The sequence below is a fragment of the Colias philodice genome, chromosome 25 (assembly GCF_061535455.1).
Source record: "Colias philodice isolate Cphi_HAF_F1 chromosome 25, ilColPhil1 Martin Lab GWU primary, whole genome shotgun sequence".
Taxonomy (NCBI): domain Eukaryota; kingdom Metazoa; phylum Arthropoda; class Insecta; order Lepidoptera; family Pieridae; genus Colias; species Colias philodice.
The window spans coordinates 3,213,264-3,227,505 of NC_143110.1; the positions used below are offsets into that span (position 1 = coordinate 3,213,264).

Here is a 14,242-nt window from a genome sequence, read left to right on the forward strand (position 1 = left end):
TGATATGCCTATAGCTTTCCTTGATAAATGGTAGTGTCCGACCGAAACTGGTTTCCAGACCGAAACCGAATGTTCGGCCGTGGCTTCAGTTTCGGCCGAAACCGAAACCGAAACCGAAACTCACGTGGTCAAGTATGAAATTTCTAAAAATACTGAACTTTGGTGCATTTTACCTATTATTTTGCCTTAATTAGGGCATGAAATGAAAACATAGTATATTAAATTTGTTGTAATCATTTATTTAATATAAAATAAAAAAATAATATTTTTCAAATATTAATAATAACAATTTTAATTTTTATTATTTTTTCAAATTAAGTTCTCAGTAAAATCAGTCATCTAAATCAAATCAGTAATTGTTACTGTTACTTTAAATACTTAAGTTTTGGTATTTTGAGATCTTTCTCTTTATTAAAGAGTCTTTAATACTTTGGATTGGTATTTGTACCTACTTAGAAGACTTTAGAAGAATAATCAGTCTCTTTTAGGTACCTCTTATATAAAAATAATAATTATTAATTACTATTACACCCAGTTCCAATCTCAACATAGATAATCAAAAATTGTTTCCACCAGCGTGGGTCAACCAACGTTTTGACAGCGTCCGTCAAAGCGTTGCCGAGGAAAACGAAGTTAGGCGAGCGTGAACGTGTGTGAACTAAGTTCACTGAACTTGCGAAATAAGTTTCGGTTTCGGCAAAAGTTTCGGCCGATTTTGGCCGAAACCGAAACTGCGGCCGAAACTTGATTTTTGGCCGAAACTCGGCCGAAACCGAAACCGAAACCGAAAGTTCGGTCGGACACTAATAAATGGGCTATCTAACACCGAAGATTTTTTTTTAATCGGACAAGTAGTTCCTGAGATTAGCGCGTTCAAACAATCTCTTCAGCTTATAATATTAAAGTTTAGATATCACTTATCAATATTAATAACTACGATACACATATCCATTTTTTCCTATGTCTTGTAATAGGCATAATATAGTTAGGCTTAATAACTATCTCGTTACTAATATTAGTATTACTGTGTGACCCAGAAAGGCAAATATAGGTAACATGGTCAATTGTTTTATATTGGAACCATTTCTAAAACAACAACCAAATAAATTTATTCAGTGCGTTAATAGGCTGATATTCATTAATAAATATGTAATATCTTTACATTAAAATTATTTTAAGTTGGCAATACAGGAAGGTGTGCGTGTACATTATCTACATATTATTACTATCAATAACAAAATAAAAAAAAAAACATGACCAAAAAAGTGCTATTCTTTATCTACTTAGGATCAAGTTTCTCTTTTTTATCATTTCCAGCGTTATCAGGAAACCCTTATATTTTCCGATATATTACTATATTTCAATTTCAATCATGCTTAGATTTTATTTGCAGGGTAGATAGATTTTTTTTTCTTATGTTCTAAATGTAGTAAATGTATTTGAACAAAGCAAAGAAAGTACATACTTGAAAACGTTGTTTCACGTATTCGAGATGAAAACTGTATACGATTTTTTTTGCTTTTTATATACATATTTGTAACAATGAACATAAGGATTTGATTTGGCTTTGTTCCAAATTAATAAAAATAATACAACTCATATAAGACTTAGTTCTTTGTTTCAGAGATTATTAAGTACAATGATTCAGTGCTTTTTGGAAATGAAATTAGACTGTCTGGTCGACTGAAAGGTTTTATAGGGGACTATAATTAAAGTATATAATATTGAAAAGAACATGATCAAAATATTATCTTTTAAAATTTTACTGGATATTTCTTCAATAAGCTAGTTATGTATAACTAGCTGTGCCCCGCGGTTTCACCCGCGTGGCACCGCTCCTGTTGTATTAGATTTCCTTGATAAATGTGCCATCTAACACCGAGAGAATTTTTAAAATCGGACCAGTAGTTCCTGAGATTAGCGCGTTTAAACAAACAAGCTTTTCAGCTTTATAATATTAATATAGATAAATAATTTACTAGTATAGAAGTATAGATATCATTGGTATTAGATACTACCTATATAATAAGTTATAACAATCGTTACACACTATGTGTAAAGTCCAGTGAGTTTTTATGTAAATAATAAACATTACTGACGCAAGTAGCCAAAATTTATTAGTTTGAAACTACAACATAATTAATAATTATAATAGTTTACAATATTAATTGCACCCGTGCGAATCCGTTCGGGGTCGCTAGTTTAATTATATTATGAATTATAATATAATGTATTGTTTTCAATTATATTTTACGACAATGCATCGAACATTTTATTATCAAAACAAATGAGAAAATTAAGATGAATCACGAGGCAAAGGGCATATGAATTGTGCAAACTGCAAATTGGCAATATTTCATTAAATGCGTACAAGTAAACATATACAATACAACAAAAAAACAATGTTTGAATAGATTTTACAAAATGTTTTTTAGCTGAAAGGTTTTTGTTTTTGTAATGAGATTTCAATACATATTCAAGATATGCTCAAGGTTGCCTGGTAGAGATCGCTACCTAACCATAAGGTCGCCCTTTGCTAAATTTAATTGTATTTTATATATTTTTTATTTCTATAACAATAAAGGATTTTCATTCATTCATTAATTTATGCTCTAGTATTTTCTTATTGAAGTTTCATCGTCATAACAATTGATCTAGATACTTTTTATAAAATGGGGTAAATTCGCTACTTACAAATATGATTTAAAATACCTAAAATATTATCGTTGTTGTAATGATCGCTTCGACTTTCGAGTGGCAAAAGATAAGATTGTGCGAAAATCTAATTATTATGATAATAATCGTTGTTGTATTGTGATTTTTTCAAATTAATTAATTATGTGGCTATTTTTTTTAATTCGCTGATCTTATATGGCGTTTCATAGCTGTTTCTCTGGTCATTATCAATTTTAGACAAGTATATTTCCCTGTCCATATAAGCTTTGACACGAAAACGAAGTAAATCAAAACATGAAATTTGGCACAGAGATAGATATAGAGAGAGATAATCTAGAATATTAATAACTAGCTTTCCGCCCGCGGCTTCGCCCGCGCAGTCAAAGAAAAACCTGCATAGTTCTCGTTCCCGTGGAATTTCCAGGATAAAACCATGTTATGTCCCGGGGTAAAAAGTAGCCTATGTCCTTTCTCGGGTATCAAAATATCTCCATACCAAATTTCATGCAAATTGGTTCAGTAGTTTAGGCGTGATTGAGTAACAGACAGACAGACAGAGTTACTTTTGCATTTATAATATGTATTAGTATGGATAAATACAGTAGATTATTGAATAGGCATATATTATATTAATCAAAAACTACTAATGTATTAAAAATTCGTTTAAGACAATTCCTAGAACCTTATTATAACCATATGCTACTATTACCTTTTGGTGTTTTGTGCTGTGGTCATTGTTAACTTCAGAGCAGCCGATATGATGACAGTCAGGTTGGAGGCATATCCATAGATTTGGTCCCGGGCATCCACAATCGAAACATGCTAGGTTCTGAAAATTAAACAGGATAATTAAAAACTGTATGTTATATAAAGATAATTAAGAGTTATATATCATCTTAAAAAAATTGTCATGTTTGAAGTTAGACTCCACGAAACGGCTTGACCGATTTTCATGAAATTTTGTGTGCATAGGTTTGAGAATGGGAGATTATCTATCCTTTATACAACGGATGATACAAGTAGGGCAGACCAATGTTTACTGTTAGCTTGTAATTTTTTGTTTTGATCAATAGACAGGTCTTTAAGTCTGAGCTGCTTCACACAGTAACTACTATGCGAGGCTACTTGCTCTATGGGAATGTGAAGTCCCATGCTCATGCTCTATGGGTATGTGAAGTCCCATGTCCCCTAGTGGGTTAAGGGGCAGATGCATTATACATCTGTTTCACTGATCGATTTTCTTTAGGGACAAGTAGGTGATCAGCCTTCTGTGCCCTACCAGACCGAGACATTTATTTTTCTTCGTCTCCATCGGAATCGAACCCAGGACCCCTCAGTGCTACGCTCACGCGTCAACCACTGTACCAAAGAGGCGGCTCTATGGGTACCTGCCTAGTGAATATTATAATATTATCTATAGCATATGAAACACAATTCTTCAATAGTTGAGACTGGTTGAATACCTATTCAAATTACAATTGGATTAATTATAACACTATAAAATAAACATCAAATAAGATTTTCTAATACCATTTTTTAACAACATTAAAACAAGGTTTGTTTTTCAATATATTCAGGAGGAACTATGTCGTAAATCTGCTAGAACCTACTATTTACGCATAACTATCACTGTTTGTTTTTATAAAAGCTATAGTTAAGTAAGTACTTACATATATATTTTATTCTTGTACATATTTATTTATAGTGAGAATGAGTAAAATCTGCAATGGCTTCAGCATTAAAATGCAAGTTCATATGAACAAATAATGTTAAATTTAATCATTTTCTACTAAATCAAAATGACTTGGCTGGTTTGTATTAAATATTCCGTAGGTCTGTTGGTAGTTAAACTATCGTCTCCTACAATATATTTTGTAGTTTTTTTTTAATACTTATAAATTAAGTGACACTAAGGTGAATATAAACATTATTTCAATAATATTGCCCTTGAATAATATAGAAATAAACTGAAAATAACACATTAAAACCACAACACCAAATAACAGTAATTATAACTTTTACAAAAACTTCATACATAGAATGGTTATTAATTCTCATTAATATGTAACATTTACCTTGATATTTTATTGTATTTCATATTAAACTAAGGATTTTTATTATATTCAAATGTGTATGGCCTTAAAATTTTTCTTCATATAATTTTTTTTATCAGGGGTATACTTTGTATCTAAACTGTTTATAATTTTACCATAACAAATTATGTATGACTAGCTTACCACCTGTGGCTTTGTCCGCTTTGTCTAACACAACCACCAACAGCAGCGAGGCAAGGCTAGTCATTTATTAATTTAATGCAAGCAAATTATTAAAATAAAAGAATGTAGTTACGTAGCTGTAGTATTTGCTCAATAAAACAAATTAGTAGTGATTTTGTTGGGAGTTGATTATTAAATTGACCGCCTTCTTGGTACAGTGGTTGACGTGTGAGCGTAGCACTGAGGGGTCCTGGGTTCGATTCCCGGTGGAGACTAAGAAAAAAAATGTCTCGGTCTGGTTGGACAAAGAAGGCTGATCACCTACTTGTCCCTAAAGAAAATCAATCAGTGAACAGATGTATAAAGCATCTGCCCCTTACCCCACTAGGGGACATGGGACTTCACACTTACTTGATTATTAAATTGAGAATACATGAACACAATATGTTCTCACTGTATGTATCAGTGTATAATTGAAAAAATAATGGCAACGCTTTTGAATCTTGTGAGTACTTCTGTAAACTGATTGGATTAATCCTATAAAATACTACTCAATATATAAGCCATAGTTCAACTTATTCAACTGTTTAAAGGTCTATTATACTATGAAATTAAGAGTAAATTTAAAAAATACATATTTTTTTTCTAATTTTTAAGCATGTATTTCATTGAGAATATCTATTTCATATGATTATAGTAAAAATCTTATTAGGAACTAAATATCATTACTTTACACATACAGTAGCACCTCTATAAGTCGAATATCAAGGGAGACGCCAAAAAATTCGAGTAATAGAGTTTTCAACTTATGGAGGATTTCGACTTAGGCGGATTTTGATTCGACATAAAGAGTTTCGAGGTTTATTCTTATAAATTTTGAGTTAGAGAGGTAAAATAAATTAAAATTCAACTTGCAGAGGTGACAAACATATTTTTGTTTATTATAAATCAACATTATTTAAAATCATTTTAAAATAAAAAATATGGCATTAAAAAAGTCGGTATTTTTGTTTTGCTTTAGATAATTTGGTTGTTCTCTATATAGAGCATTGTCTAATCTATAAAGAGCAGAAAATTCTTCTTCATCAGAGTTACTGGTTTGCTCTATAAAATTACGTAAGGTATTCAATGCGGAATGCGCTCTTTGATGGAAACCCATGGAGCGCATGTATGCACGTCTTCTATGTCATCTTCGGTTTTCTGAACTACTGAATCGATAATTTAGTCATCAGATAATGCAAACATGTGTTGACGTGAGTCATAAATTTATTATCGTATACTCCTAAAATTTTTTCTAAGAAACAATAGTGTACTTACATTGTCGGCAAGTTCTTAAAGTCGGTAACTTATTTTTGTTCGAACAATAGAGACCGTAATAAATTCCAAATGATCAAGTTGTAAAGGTTGTAAAATAAAACTTTGCTATGTTCGAGATACAGAGGTGAAATTTAATTTTTCGAGTTATAGAGTGAAAATATGTACCAAAATGGCTTGGAGGGACTCGGTGATTATTACGACTAACAGAGGGTCAAGATTTCAAGTAATGGAGGTTTTGGTGTTTGAAGGGAAGGGAACAAAACATTTTTTCGAGATTTGGAGGTTTTTGACTTATCGAGGTTCGACTTAACGAGGTGCTACTGTATATACTTATGCATTATTATAGCAAGAAGACTGAAGAATACATGAAATACTAGATTTCCACCCGCGGCTTCGCCCGCGTTTTCAAAGGAAAACCAGCATAGTTCCCGTTCCCGTGGGATTTCCGGGATAAAACCTATCCTATGTGTTAATCCAAGTTACCCTCTATATGTGTGCTAAATTTCATTGTTATCGGTTCAGTAGTTTTTACGTGAAAGAGTAACAAACATCCATACAAACTTTCGCCTTTATAATAGTATAAGGATTAGGATTGAAGCTATCAGCATTCTATCATTTTATTTTTATCTTTTTCATATTTCATAGCATAAGCAATATAAATAAATTGAATAAAAACTATTTTCTATAATAAACTGATGTAATTTTTACAATTATGACACTTGGAAGGCCTATGAATCATTTTTTTCTTATATGATAAGTTTGTAAACAATGACTTGAGTAAATATACTATCAACAATGTAATGTATAGATAGATGTAGATAATATTACTTGTAACATTATCATTGCATAAGACAATTAATAAGGAATGCTAATTAAATAGGTACTTCATTGACATTTCGAGGTTAGGTACCATCTAAATTTATTTATTATTACCTCTTTTGACTGCCATAATTCCTGTTCCAGCACGTTTACAAGTGTATTGAGATGTTCACACGTCACGCCTTTATCCATTTTCTCGATAAATCAACTGGGTATCCGATAAAACATATAAATTTCAACTCGAATCTAATGAATCACAACAGTCACGTAAATAAACATGACCTATATCATGTACGGTGCCAAAATTGTGTTGTTGAGTGTACACAGGGGTAAAACGAGAAAATTTATAACACACATTTCGAAAAACACTGTTAATTAAATTAATAATCAGAAATTTTTCTTCAACACAAAACGTCCAGTGACGAGCGAAAAGTCAGGCAACAACATAGACAATCTAGAATAATACCATCACACCATAATAATACTATTCATAATCTTCACAGAAATCGTGCATACTTATTAAAATGATTAGCATAATATTATAAAGTTAATTACTTAATAATTTTGGAATTGTGATAAACAATTTATATTAGGAAGATGTCACGCATTAGCCAAATCCCGTTGGATTAAATCTTAGTTTATTTGTAATAAAGTATAAATTATGATGAAGAGTGCATTATTTTAGCATTTTAACCGATATTACGTTAATGATAAAGCATTATCTCTTTTCCTTATTTCTATAACTACTAATAATTACTAACTTATCTAGTTACTTTCTTAGTATCCAGCGATGTATTATCTAGTATCTAATCTGTGGTATTATTAAAAAAAAAGTTGACACACGGTTGACACTTGACAGTTGATACATGTTCATGCTCAGAGCAATAAACCTATAGAGTACTTGTATCGAGCGTATACAATTTACATATATTTGTTTCTCTCTATCTAAAGAAAACGTCGTAAGAAAGAATGAGATAGCTATAGACTACAAGCTACGTTTCAACATAGTCATGGCACCATTTTTACTATAGGTACGTATTTAGATAGATAGAAGGTGATAGTGATGGGATGTGCTTCAATCGATAAAATCGTGAATGCATTTTGCATTTACGGTTTCGTGAAATAATGTTTCACGTAAGTAAGTGTAAGGTTTCGTAAAAAACAAAATTAATCATAAATTTCAGTTGAATACATTATTTGTTTAATCCTACGAATATAATAAATGCGAAATTATGCGAGAATGGATAACTTTCTCTTTCACTGCTGAACCGATTACAATGAAATTTTGTACATACACACATAGGATAGGTTTTGTACCGGAAATCCCACGTGAACGGGAACTGTGCGGGATTTTCTTTAAAAACGCGGGCGGAAAGCTAGTATATTTTAAAATAAATTTTAAAACTTGAAAAGTAACTAATTTAAAATAAAGATGGAAATGATGATAAAGTTAAAGGAGTGAGGAGAAAGGCACAGTCAGCATGAATTTTAACAAGTTCATAAAAGGACAGTCTTAAAGAAAACATTTTCCTTACATCCTACTAATAAAGCGAAAGTGTGTGAGGATGGATGTTTGTTACTCTTTCACGCGAATACTACTAAACCGATTACAATGAAATTTGGAAAAATTACTTTTGATCCCGTAAATCCCACAGGAATGGGAACTATGCGGGTTTTTCTTTGAAAACGCATGTATATTAAGTATGTATTTCAATAGTAGTTTCTCATCTATGAGAACTGTCATTTAATCAACCGTTTAATTTTCACATAGTTACACATTTAAAGTAAATGTGTAAAAAAATTTCCAAATAAAAATTCACTCACATACAAATGTATTTATTATCTAAAGGAACAAAAAAAAACGTAAGCGTAAGATTGCACAATTCTTCTAGAGTATCCATCTTGATAACACGCAGGCTCGAAATGCAGTGAACACAATCTAGCAAATTTCGACGGCGTCCAATCTACACGTCTCATGTTTTATACCCATTTTTTATTTAGCTCTGGAAATCTAAAACAAAATGAATTTATTAATAATCTAAAAGAGAAACAACAAACTAAACAGATAAGTCAAATAAAACAACCACGTGGTATTTTTTATTTTCCTGCTGTAGAAAATTTACATCTATTATTTGCAACAACAACTACATATAAATCTGATATAAGAAACAAAATAAATAAATCAACGTTAATATGAAATAGATTTTTTGTCATAAATCGATAATATACGCTAGATGTGTTACAACACTACGGTGGTAAACAAAATGCCAAACGTGATAATATTGTGACATTTTTTAAAAATTATTTAATTCTTTTGTATTCCACAACCCCATAAAGTGGGTAAATGTTACAGTTACAACATAAACTTATAAAAAAGCGCTTGATAAAACCTTCAAATAGGGTTAAAACATAAATATTTATCAATTTGCTGAAAATCACTTACCGATGGAAAGATATTTTTTCATTGTTTTCATCCAAAACTCCCATTCGACTAGTAATAGCCGGTAGCTAAACATACAATAGTCATTTTAGCACACTGACAAATAAAAAGAAACACTATACACTTTATATTTTCTAAATATTTCGTTAAAAACACTTGACGCACTGAGCCCACCAGCTGGTTGGAAAACAAACTGACTGCCGGCGCGCTACGTTTGAAGACAGTGCAGATACTCTATCGCTATCTCAATCTGACTTATGCTGTTATTGAGTAAGAGTAAGTAGATTAGAAAATATGTATTTTGTTCTGTCTCAATATAAGAACTCTATAGGTTTATTCCTCTGAGTGTTCATGAGATTTTTATTGAAGCAAAATTGCAAAATAAAAATAAAGAGTACCCGCGTATTCTGCTAATAATGACTTCAGCATCGTCTAGCAGCGCTCGATCCCTGTTTGCAGAATCTAAACAGCGTCTTGCTGAGAGAGTACAAGTAAATATGAATAACATAACATCACTTGCGCGACAGATTCAACGAGGATCCAAATCAAACGAGGTAAATATTTGTGTAATCTAATACCTTATCAATATTTACAAATAATTGTTAATAAGTTTGGTTTCAAATACTGTGCCATGGGAAAATTTATAAAAGTAGCCTATGTTCATCTCTAGCCATATAATCGTACTACAAACAGACAAACATACTTCCGCATCCACAGACATGTATACAGGGTGTACCAAAAAGTAGTGATGAACGGAAGCTGAGAGGTAGAGGACCTAGAGGGCTATCCGAATCACCCCCATGTATGTTATGCGATTTTTCGTATTTTCGGAGTTATGACGTTTTTTTCAATTTTTCACCTATCGCCGAGTACGATGATATTTTCACTCATGCTGACGTCAATGATTGCGGAACATGCTTGATTTTTTTTGTGTGCTAAGCTGAAAGATAGGCCAATTCTGTATAGCAACATTTACTATCGTTAGATCTTTGAATGGAATAAAAAAAAGAATTAAATGGCAAGAAAGATAAAATTACCCAGTATGTTCACCACTTCAAGGGCCCGTAAAAAAATAAAATCACATAAAAAAAGTTTTCCGTTTGACTTTTAAAAACTTGCTCTATCTATCAGATAGCTACCCTGAAAATTTCATTTAATTATTCAGAAGGCTTCAATCGAAAAATTTAAATCTAAATGTGGTAAGTGCAAAAATTGAATTAACATAATGATCATTAAAACCAATAAATAGGTGTTTAATTACCAGAAATTTTTAAAATAACCCCGCTGTTGCTCAATGCAAGTGCGACATCACCGTAAAAAGTTGTCTTTCAAATGTCTGAATGCCCTTTTATCATTTTTAATGGTTTTTTCTGCTACTACGAATTTCCGGGTTATTTCGTCCAAATTGTGGCATTCTCTCAAGTAGCCGAGGTCTTTTTAGTATTCCCATTGAAACAAATCAATGGGGTTTAGGTCGAGGGACCGTGGAGGCCAGGCTTTAAGGCAGGCGTCACCGGCGCATGCGCAGGCTGCAACGACCAATCCATCTTTCAGGGTATCTTTGCCCTTTAGCCTGGCCTGCACGGTCCCCGGACATAAACCCTATTGATTTTTTTCCGTGGGGATACTACAAAGACGAGAGACTGCCACTATTTGGACGAAATAACCCGGAAATTCATAGTAGCAGAAGAAACCATTAAAAATGATAAAAGGGCATTCAGACATTTAAAAGACAACTTTTTACGGTGATGTCGCACTTGCATTGAGCAACAGCGGGGTTATTTTAAAAATTTCTGGTAATTAAACACCTATTTATTGGTTTTAATGATCATCATGTTAATTCAATTTTTGCACTTACCACATTTAGATTTAAATTTTTCGATTGAAGCCTTCTGAATAATTAAATGAAATTTTCAGGGTAGCTATTTGATAGATAGAGCAAGTTTTTAAAAGTCAAATGGAAAACTTTTTTTATGTGATTTTAATTATTTACGGGCCCTTGAAGTGGTGAACATACTGGGTCATTTTATCTTTCTTGCCATTTAATTCTTTTTTTTTATTCCATTCAAAGATCTAACGATAGTAAATGTTACTATACTGAATTGGCCTATCTTTCAGCTTAGCACACAAAAAAAATCAAGCATGTTCCGCAATCATTGACGTCAGCATGAGTGAAAATATCATCGTACTCGGCGATAGGTGAAAAATTGAAAAAAACGTCATAACTCCGAAAATACGAAAAATCGCATAACATACATGGGGGTGATTCGGATAGCCCTCTAGGTCCTCTACCTCTCAGCTTCCGTTCATCACTACTTTTTGGTACACCCTGTATATAAGTACAGACATGTATCTTGATACATGTCTGTGTCAGAGGCGGCTCGCCCTAAGGAGCGCTGGTGCAGTGAACTCCCATAAATAATTATAATAAAATCATAGTCCTTAATTTAATTATTACCATTAATTATTACTATTTAAAATCAATCGTAATCTTTAAAACTACTGTTAATACCAATGAATATATCCATCATTCCATCATCCCATACACCTGTATAATACCTACTGTATTATGTAACGCGCGAAGCGGAGCGCTCACGATTGCGCTCCAATGAAAAAAGATTTAGTACATTTCCTAATACGAAATCCAATAGGAGTGAAAGAGAGGGTTTTGCCAGAGCCCTGCGCGTGAAACAAAAGATTTTCTATGGAAAAGTAGCAAAATTCGGAGCGCCGCACCCGCAAACGTTGCCGGTTCGTTTTTACCGCCCGGCAGGACAGCGATTGCGCGCGAGGTTGCCAGTTACCACTTCTATAATATAAACAAACACTCGAGTCAACTTCAATGCACGCGCGCGATTCATGCAATTTTCTAATTAAAATTATAAAATACGTGTTGAAATAGCCTGTAGTTATCAGTATTACTTGTGAGTGTTAAAATTAACAATAATTATAATGTGGCGTTCATTAAAAAGTGTGATAAAACGTTACAAATTCGGCTTGAATGTAAAGCTAAGGGACCGCCACGGCCTGAACTTGATCTTACGCAAAAATGAACGACAAAAACGAAAACATATACGCGTGTGTTTAAATCTGAACAATATGTGAAAACACCGTGGTTGTGTGGTTGTGATGAAAGCAACAAACTATTTTGTTTTCCGTGTCTTTTATTTAAAGCGGGCGCGGCCGGCGGAGGTGAGAGTGCTTGGACTGAAACGGGCGTTGACGACTTAGCTCATCTTTCAATCAAGATGAAAAAACATTCACAGTCTCGGTACCATTTGTTGAATGAACTGCAATTGGCGTCTATCGGTCTTGTCGCTTTAAGTTATAGATATTTTTGCACACCAAAAAGAAAGACGTATCACGTATGCATTTTCTTTATAAGTAATTTTTTTGATAAATTGTACTGCTTTACACCATGTATTTTCAGTGTTTTATTTCAAGTGAACACCCATAAAATTTTGTCACGAGCCGCCTCTGGTCTGTGTCCGCATCTATAATATTATAAACAATTATATACAGGGTGTCGCACTGTTGGTATACTAAGCTCAAAGGAGGTTATAGTTTTGCATACGCTGAGTACGTAAAAAATACTTACAAAATTCCAGACACATTTTTTTTTCAAATAGATGAATTCTTAAAACTCTATGTGTAGACCCCTAACAAGCAACCCGCCTAACTTTGCCACCCGCACGTGAGCTATTGTTTAAGATTATATTTTCATCGATAAAATGCTCACATTAGCGAAGCGGTATATGCCGGCTGGGCCAAGTTAGAGAAGAAAACATGGATTTTAAGTAAAAATTTAGCAAAAAAATTTTGACGTAATTTTTTTGTTAAAGTATTTTTTACGTGATCAGTATATGCAAAACTACAAATCCCTTCGCGCTTAGTATACCGATAGTGGGACACCCTGTATAATACTAGCTTTCCGCCCGCGGCTTCGCCCGCTTTGTTTAAAACATAATAAATTATATACTAAAACCTTCCTCTTGAATCACTCTATCTATTAAAAAAACCGCATCAAAATCCGTTGCTTTGTTTTAAAGATTTAAGCATACATATAGGGACATAGGGACAGAGAAAGCGACTTTGCTTTATACTATGTAGTGAATAGGAGGAATTAGAATTAAGTTATTATATTAAGTGATGGCACTGACTTCTGAGATGTACATCTAATAAATATCTAAAATACTTTTTAGCATTATTGTATTTAATTTGATATTTTCGGTTTTATGGCATTCAAATTTTTTATAAATATAAATTTATATATTATTGTATTTATTTTACTCTATTACAGCATTTGATGAAAGCAGCAAGAGACACAGCATCCACAGAGCCGTTAATGGAGAGTACAGAGGCAAACTTAAAGAAAATGCAACTAATTTCAGTGCACATGGGATACCAGTATGAAAGTATATTGAAATCGGCTCAAATACTGTCAGAAGCAGGCGAACAAGCTGCTAATTTGCATAGATGAATTTTTGATTTTAAGAAATGAAAGCTTATAATTTTTATAATACATACTATGTTTATGTGACTTAGAAAAAGCAATTCTGCATTTTATAAATTGATTGAGTGAGAAACAGTACCATCATCAGCTCATATTATATATTCCCACTGCTGGGACATGGGCCTCCTATGAGAGTAAAGGCCATAATCCACCACGCTGGCCAAGTGCGAGTTGGCAGATGTCATATGTGTTCCAACTTTTGATACTTTGACATATCGGTTTCCTCACAATGTTTTCCTTCACCGTTCGTGCAGTGGCGAT

General features: G+C 32.7%; 2 protein-coding genes across 2 annotated transcripts in view; one reads left to right on the forward strand and one right to left on the reverse strand.

The window, feature by feature from the left end:
- Usp20-33 (Ubiquitin specific protease 20/33) overlaps positions 1-7,466 on the reverse strand; it is a 28,608-nt gene extending 21,142 nt beyond the window's left edge. Inside the window, exons 1-2 of the mRNA XM_089710823.1 lie at positions 7,143-7,466; positions 3,386-3,505 (exon numbers count right to left, since the gene is read on the reverse strand). Of these exons, the coding sequence (XP_089566949.1) occupies positions 3,386-3,505; positions 7,143-7,220 (198 nt within the window). The 5' untranslated portion in view covers positions 7,221-7,466. The remainder of the gene's footprint in view (positions 1-3,385; positions 3,506-7,142) is intronic.
- A 398-nt stretch (positions 7,467-7,864) lies between these two features.
- BORCS7 (BLOC-1 related complex subunit 7) lies at positions 7,865-13,957 on the forward strand. Its single transcript, XM_089710820.1, has 3 exons — positions 7,865-7,895; positions 9,815-10,022; positions 13,769-13,957. Exons 2-3 carry the CDS (start codon positions 9,885-9,887, stop codon positions 13,946-13,948), a joined length of 318 nt encoding a protein of 105 aa, XP_089566946.1. The 5' UTR covers positions 7,865-7,895; positions 9,815-9,884; the 3' UTR covers positions 13,949-13,957.
- The last annotated feature ends 285 nt before the right edge of the window (positions 13,958-14,242 follow it).

Bases quoted from the DNA above. Each gene is read 5' to 3' on its own strand.
- BORCS7 (XM_089710820.1), top strand. From the start codon at position 9,885: ATGACTTCAGCATCGTCTAGCAGCGCTCGATCCCTGTTTGCAGAATCT. The intron at 10,023-13,768 runs GTAAATATTTGT...ACTCTATTACAG, and splicing joins GAGGATCCAAATCAAACGAG to CATTTGATGAAAGCAGCAAG.